This window comes from Lathamus discolor, chromosome Z (assembly GCF_037157495.1).
Source record: "Lathamus discolor isolate bLatDis1 chromosome Z, bLatDis1.hap1, whole genome shotgun sequence".
Lineage (NCBI taxonomy): Eukaryota > Metazoa > Chordata > Aves > Psittaciformes > Psittacidae > Lathamus > Lathamus discolor.
The window spans coordinates 89,154,813-89,162,571 of record NC_088909.1 but is presented as its reverse complement, the minus strand read 5'-3'; the positions used below and the strand labels follow the sequence as shown (position 1 = coordinate 89,162,571).

Here is a 7,759-nt window from a genome sequence, read left to right as displayed (position 1 = left end):
TTTTCCTTTGCACGTAAGATGGCTAGAACAAGGTATTAGACTTTGCAAGGAGAGCTTTGAACCTGAAAGTTCCCAACTTTACCTCCGAATCTATTGCCACCTAATAACTAATGCACATCACAGGAATAAAGACAGGTGTGATATTAAATAGCTGTGCATCCTAAATAAAACTCCTATCAAAAACTAAAATCTCTGCATCTATTTTATAGTTAAATGGGCTTTGTTGATTTTTTTGCAGATAGTTTCTGCCCCTAGAGGGCAAGAAAAAGCCAGAATCTATAAACATTACACACTCTCACATCAAAAATAGTGAAGCAAGTCCAACCCAAAGTGTGCTGCTGTCCCACCAGCTTTAGCACTCTTGAAAGCATGAATGACATCAGTGGATACAATCAGCAGCTTTCAGCTCTCTCTGGCCAGAACCACAGGCACTCCAGGGAGCCCAGACAGTCCAGGCTGTTTTGGACAAAGAGATGACCCCTCACAGATGTGTGCCATTAATTTAGTAATGTCAGTTCCAAGCCTCAAGCCATAGGCTGGGATAGAGCCCACAGATGAGCATTCAAAGGCAGGAGGAAAAGCCACATTTCCTGGCTTGCAAAAAGCTGGCACTAGGTCTCAGGACTGGCTAAAATAAAGACAAAGAGTAAAATGTACTTGAGGCAATTTTCAATGGTCAGTTCAACCAAATCAGAGCCTCTTTGGCTCAGCTCTGGCCTGGCCTCAGGTTTACGATAATCTATCCAGTGTGACGAGGGCATTAGCCTCAATTTTAGGAGCAGAAATCTCTGAGAGTACTCCTCAATATCAAGCCTACTCTACAAAAGCAGGCTGAGCTGATTCTATGTCCTGAATTCTCTCACTTTCTGACTGCTCCTTTCTTGCCTTCAGGAGACTACAAGTGCCAAAATACTCCTCCAGGGAAAACCCCAAAGGCAATCAGAAGCAGCTTTCCCCTAGGGCCTTTGCCTGAACAGCTCCACATTAATTACCCATGTTACTCACCATACATAGGAAGCTCTAGAAAGAAGGTGGAAAACGATGGAAGCTGAAGGGCCACCAATCCGAAGGCAATACCCAGCCTGGCATTTGGCTACTCTAGACATAACTTTTCCACAGCCTCTGCCTGAGATCAGTGTCTGGATGACAGGCCACTGTTGCCTGGACTCAGGCTTGACCAAACAGCTCTGAGTGTGGTCTAGGTGTTGTATCTAATGGTTTGGGTGATACTATATGATATTCTCTCCAGTATGTTCCGTACAAAATCCCTTAGGCCTATGTCCACCCACCAAATCAACCGCAGTGGTAACACCGAGAAGCAGAAACAAAGTATAAACTAAAATAGCCCACAGATGACACCTTTAGCTTACATTAGCCTATTGCTTCTGTGTGTAAGTTATGGTTTGGCAGAGGGGGTGTAAAGAGCTCTGAAATGTGAAAGTCAATTCGAAAGGATTATATTGACACTGCCTAATAGCAAAAGATGCTTCAAGCGCTGTTTAGTACAAACAATAAAATAAGATGTTATTGTAAAAGAAGCATATACTGACCTCTGCTTGTGCTGGCCAGCATTTTCATTACAAGGCTCTTGTTCCTTTCTCATTTGTTTGTCAGTTCGTTTGCTTGTGAGATTTTTTTTTTTTTTTTTTTTTTTTTTTTTGCATTCTTAAGACTCTCACTATTTTCAACAGGTCTGTGAAGCTTGTGGGAAGGTTTGGATGGTTTTGTGCCTCTTTCTTTTTGTTAAGTCCTATCAAATTTTGTTCAGGATTGGTAATTTTAAAAGTATTTTATAATCCATCTGTTTCCTGCCCCTCATCTGCATTCTGCAGGACAATGCTGGCACCCTGCCTAATTAGCTTGGGAAAAACATCTGCAATGTTGGCATTTGTGACCACATATAAATGTAAGGATTGAGCCTTCAGTCCTCTGTGGGCCTGAGAATTTGCCTTTTTTCTTAATTGAGAGAGGTGTGAAACACCAACAAGTCTTCTGTACTCACTGCACAAGCCAAGAAGCCATTCCATTACATCAAATAGCTTGGACTACATTCTTCCTATGGCAAGGTGCATGCACCAAAAGTTTTTTGTTTCCAGTCCAACACAAGGAATTTAATACTGCAGAGTTGCCCCTGTCTGTGGCTGGAAGTCACAGTGGCTACTCAGAGCTCGTCTATAAGGCAGCAAGATAAGGTGAAGCTCACAGCAACATAGACCCAAGCAAAGTGACCTGGGCTGAGATCCAGAAACACAGGAGATACAGTATTATTTTTAAGTATGAGAAGTGTGATCAGTTTTAGATTTTGCAGAGCCCTGAGAGGACTGTCTGCATGCTAAATGATAGCCACTTTGGATTTTCTCCAGCCACATCCAGAGATAATAGTCACCCATACTGTTAAAATCACTTCTCTGAGCAGCTATGAAGCAGAAATTCACTCCCAGCATCATTTTCTGTTTCTTCTCTCTGAGGGATGATTTTTTTTTTTATTATGTTTTTAATGTAAGAGTCACAATGTGGTCCTGAGAGTTGTTTTATTCTAAAGACCAGGTTTTTAACTACAAGGAAACCGGGGGACATCCGTTTGGGGGATTTTGTTGTTGTTTCTGCCAGACATACAGCGTGCTTCTGTCAGGATGGGGTTGTCAGGAAAATGTAGTGAGAAACATTTTATGGAGATTTCTACTTAAAGAGATGAAGTTGCATGGTCACAAAATCCAGTTTGCAGTTTGATCCAATACAGATTATGCCAGCATGTCTTTCCCTGTTTCCTACCCTTTCATCTCCCCAGCCCCAATCATAAGTATAGCTGGCCAGTGCAAGTGTGCGTGCATTGCTCTGCCAGTACTTCTTGTCAGATGTGTGATTCAGACCCAAATTCAGCCTGGACTGCAGCCACAGAGCAGAGAAAACTCAAAGTTATGCAACTTTTTTCTCACTCTATAGCAGTCTAAAAAAGTATTTTTTAAGGAAGAAAAGGTTAAAGCCTTCATACCCATGCCCATCTTTGGTATTCAACTATTGAATCAAGTTGCTAAAACGCAATTTTATGTGGCTCTGTCTGAAAACTAAAACCTTCTGCTTTCTATTTTGATTTTGCTTTAATTGCTTGAGCTTCCATAGGTGGATTAGCAAGGAGATGAAGCTCTCTAAACTGTGAGGAGGTTGCTCGTTAGTGGAGCAAATACAATACTGCAACCAACCAAATATTGATTTAAAATAGAATTGATTTCTCCCCCCCAAAAAAAGCCCACTTAATCCCCTGGTTATTTGGGGGAGGGGAGGCGGATAGAGGGGATAATCTTAATGGAACTCAAATTAAGATTTTGAAAACTATAGCGCAGAAATAAAAAGCCCCATCTTTTAAAGCAACCGGATGCATCCCGGGAGCGGGATGCAGCAGGAGCCGCCCGTGACCCAGCAGCGTGGCCGCCCGCAGGGTCCTGCCGGAGAGCTCTTTTCGCTGCCTGGAGATGCTGGCTGTGACAGGCGCCGGCACCGCGCCCGCGGACCGTCCCGCCGGGGTTGGCACGGGGGTCCTGGGCCGCTCCCCCTGGTCCTGCCCGTGTAAGGAGCTGGCAGAGCTCCAGCACCGGGAAACTGGCTGCGACGTCGCGCGGGGAATGGCGCGTCCCGCCTCCCTGCTCTGGACCGGGGGGGTCAGCGAGACCGAGCTCATGTGCCCCTGCTCCTGCCCCAGCCGGCAGCTGAGCTCGGCGGCGCCGGTTCGGCGGCTGTGTGTGCTGCCGCCATCCCTCACCCTGCAGCGGGAGGGGATAACGGTACGGGACGAGAGAGGGGCAGAGGAAGGGGCACAGGAGATGCAACCCTGCCGTCCGGTAGACCCGGCCTCGGGGTCCCAGGGCTCTCGGTGAGGTCGGGCCCGGGTTCTTGCGACAGCCCCCAGGGCGCAGGGAGGAGCCCTACGGAATCTGTCGTGAGGCCACGCTTTCCCAGCTGGGGTAGTGGCCGAGGAGCCTGCAGGAGAGTTTGCAAAGGAAAACATAACAAATATAAAAAGCAGAACGTGCAGAAAGGCACTTGCGGGAGTCGACAGGACTCGGGGAGGAGGCGGGGAGAGAAGCAAACCCGCCGCACGGCAGCGCTCCCACCCCTGCCCCGAGGTACCCCGGGGGCTTTGCCCAGCCCGCACCCTGGCTGGTGAGGCTCCAAAGACATAGGATATACGAGCACCCGGGACAAGTTTCGGTTCCCTAAGCGCCGCAGGGTGACTCTTGTCACACTCTGGCACTTAAGAAACATCCAGGACACAGGTGGTTAGAAGTGATCAAAGACGAGATAAGATCAAAGATCACTTTAATTGTGAAAATGAGGTCACATAGGATTTCCAGAAAGTCAGCTATATATCTGAGGCTGTGAAAAGCACTACTGTCATTTAATGTAAGCGGCTGAAGTTCAGAAATGACTGGACACTTACATTCACGTGACTCACAGATTTAACATTCCCTTTTAGCTAAAGGTAACACAGATTGCACAAAAATAAACAGGAAAATATATATATATATGTATGTATTTGGTCAAGCATTCATTTCAGGCAGCCTGTCACAGAGGTACACGGCAGCCGGCCTAGGGCCAGTACCGGGCCGGGCACCATCACTAGGGCACAACAGGAAAGAGCCAGGAGAGCAGGGCTGTGAGGAGGACAAGGCTGTCCTGCTGTCCTGCTATCCTGCTGCACCCCTGTGCCAGGCGACGAAGGGGAAGCACTCCTGGTTTCCCGGAGGCAAGCAGCTGGGATTGAGAGGAGAGGTGGAGCCCTCCGAGGGGAGAGACATCGCTGGGACCAGCCAGGCCAGGCTTGGCTCTCCCTGCCCTTGGCATCGCGGTAACACTGGCTGCTTCTGCTGCATGTCTCAGCTTGTGGGGAGGGCGGTAGCGCTCACTCCGCTGAGGCTGCCTGCTCCCTCCCTCCCCTGCCTCCGAGGAGCACATGATAATGTTTTGGTTGATCGGTTTAGTCCGGTTTGTTGTTTGTTTGTATATTTTATTTGTCTTATGATGTGGTTTTTTTCTATCCCCAAGTAATAGGTGCCGCTGGCTGCCTCCGGAGCAACCACAACGTCTCCGGGAAAACTTCCCAGCGGCCTTGAAAAAAAAAAAAATTAAAAAAAAAAAAAAGGAAACGCTATTTCACAGGCTGCTTAAACTCACTGTGTCTCTGCGTGCGCGGCGGTGAACTCACAGACAGTCGCCCAGCGCCAAGCCTATCCCTGGTGGGAGACCCTAGGTCAAAGGCATTACAAAAGATCCCCATATAGTGAGGGATGCTGTCGGGGCTGAAGCTCCATCACCTCCCTGCGCTGTGATGAAGGGAAGCTCGATGACTGGAAGGTCCTAGCATAGCAGGAGAGCGGTTACGCACACGTAACACAGACGGGGATGTTGCTGTTTAGTACCTTACAAGGTTACAAAACACGTTCGCTTTCCCCCCCAAGAAAATCAACTTGGTCGTTTCAGAGTTCAAGAAGGGACGAGACCAAAGCTCCTTTCTCCGCTCAAGGAGTCACCTTCAGCCTCCGTGCTCACACTGTCGGACCGAGGTCGGGATTTGAGCCCCCGCCGTCTCCTCTTAAATCCAACAAACCCTCCCGTCACGGCGGTTTTCTGCATTTTTCATCTTATTTTTAACGATGCTACTCGGGCAGACCCTGTGGCTTTACGCCGACCACTAGCAACTTCCTGCAAACCCTAAGTCTACCCAGAATGATAGGGGGAGGCGAGCGAGAGGCGGTGGCAGCGCCAGCGCCTGGCAGCGGAGCCCCTGGGAGAGGAGCCCCGGGGAGGCCAGGCGAGGAGACAGCGGCAGCGGAGTTCCCGGTGGCCCAGCCCCGAGGGGCTTGTCCTACGGTCAGAGGAGAGAGGGGGTCGGGCGCAGAGCGGGGTCCTGAACCCCCTGCCCTTCTGCCGCCGCTGTAGAGGGGCTGGGCGAGCAGGACGCTGCAGCGCTAGCCAGGCGGATGGAGCGAATGGCAGGTGCCCTGTCCCGGAGCGGCGGGCTTCACTGCCTGCAAAACTTGCACTTGATAATCTTCTTAAAAGCACTTTGGAAGTCTTTGTTGAAATAGGCATAGATGATGGGGTTGAGAAGGGAGTTGGAGTAGCCCAGCCAGTTGATGACTGCACCCAGCCACTCGGGCATGTAGCACTTACTGTCACAAAAGGGCAGGACCAGCGCCACGATGAAGAAAGGCAGCCAGCAGAGGATGAAGGTGCCCATAATGATGCCCAGGGTCTTGACAGTCTTCCTTTCGCGGGACAGAGCCATCCTTCGCTTGGCCTCCGTGTTCTTCTCGTTGCGCTTCTCGAAGGAGGGGGGCTGCGGGGAGCTGCACGCTTCGCTGGGCAGCGGCAGGTGACTCTTGGAGGAGCTGTTGCAGCGCTGGACCTCGATGATCTCCAGGGCAGCCCCGTCCTTGCCATGCCGCACAGCGCCGTTGACACAGACACCAGGCTTGAGCTCCGCTGTCCGCCGCCAGCCCTTGCCGGGCTCCCCACTGCTTTTCTTCTGCAGGACGGCGGGGGAGAGAGTGAGGCAGGTGTCAGCGATTTTCTTCTTCTCCACTTTCTTGACAGTCTTGCGGATCCTGAAGCGGGCTGCCTTAAAGATGCGGCCGTAAAGGACCAACATGAGGAGAAGCGGGATGTAGAAGGCGCCAAAGGTGGAGTAGATGGTGTACCCGTGGTCCTTACTGATGGTGCAGGCGTCGGGGTCCGAGCGGTCTTCGGGCGTCCTCCAGCCCAGCATGGGCGGGATGGAAATCAAGAAACCGATGACCCAGGTCAGGCTGATAAGTACAGCTGCCCGTCGGGGGGTTCGCTTGTTGACATAGTCGATAGGGTCCGTAATGGCCCAGTACCTGTCCAAGGCGATGGCACACAGGTGCAGGATGGAAGAGGTGCAGCACAGCACATCCAGCGAGATGAAGATGTCGCAGGTGACTTGCCCCAGTGTCCACTTGTTCAGCACCTGGTAGAGGGCCGCCATGGGCAGCACCAGCACGGATACCATGAGGTCGGTGACGGCCAGCGAGCCGATGAGATAGTTGGCCACGGTTTGGAGGGAGCGTTCCAGGGCGATGGCCGCGATCACGCAGGCGTTGCCGCTCACGGCGCACAGAATGAGCATTCCCAGGAGCAGGGAGGTAAGCAGCTGGTAGCCCAGAGTCACTTCGCCGAAGCCGGGGCCGCCGGCACCCTCGGAGGAGAGCTCTGGGGAGGTAGTGTTGTTGGCCACATCCATGCCGGGCGGGGGATTCGCTTCAGGAGACGGGCATGGGAAGAGGCTCTGGTCACTTGTGTGCTCCCATGGCAGGAGGCATCGCCGCCCCGTGCGCTTTGGCCACGCTGGACACCCGCGCTCCGCTACCCTTCCCTCCCCTATATATTGCGGCGGGAGGTGGCCGAGCCTCGGAGGACGGCGGCTGGCGGAGCCACCCTGCGCCCGCCCATCCCCGCCGTCTCTGCCCAGCCCGCAGCCCCGGGCGGTGGGGGCGGCCCTCCTGCCGCCTCTCGCCGAGCTGCTGCCCTTCGCTCCTCCGCTCTCCCTCGCCGCTCCTTCATGGTCTGCCTCTCCGCTTTCCCCTCCCTTTCTCCCTCCCTCCTTCCCTCTCTCCTTTCCTTCCCCTTCCATGCCCCCCCTCCATCCCGCCCTCCTGCAGGGGGGTCTCGTTGGGTCGCCGGCGGACGGTGAGGGCGGACGCCAGTGTCCGCCAGCCCCCGCCGCCCCCTCCCTGCTGTGGGG

The 7,759-nt window shown here is 52.4% G+C and overlaps 1 protein-coding gene across 1 annotated transcript; it reads right to left on the bottom strand.

Moving 5' to 3' along the window:
- Positions 1-5,983: 5,983 nt before the first annotated feature.
- On the bottom strand, positions 5,984-7,258 carry HTR1A (5-hydroxytryptamine receptor 1A). Its single transcript, XM_065662534.1, has one exon. The coding sequence runs from the start codon at positions 7,256-7,258 to the stop codon at positions 6,017-6,019; it is 1,242 nt and encodes a 413-aa protein (XP_065518606.1). The 3' UTR covers positions 5,984-6,016.
- Positions 7,259-7,759: the final 501 nt, after the last annotated feature.

Coding starts and splice junctions, on each gene's coding strand:
- HTR1A (XM_065662534.1), bottom strand. CDS start 7,258: ATGGATGTGGCCAACAACACTACCTCCCCAGAGCTCTCCTCCGAGGGT.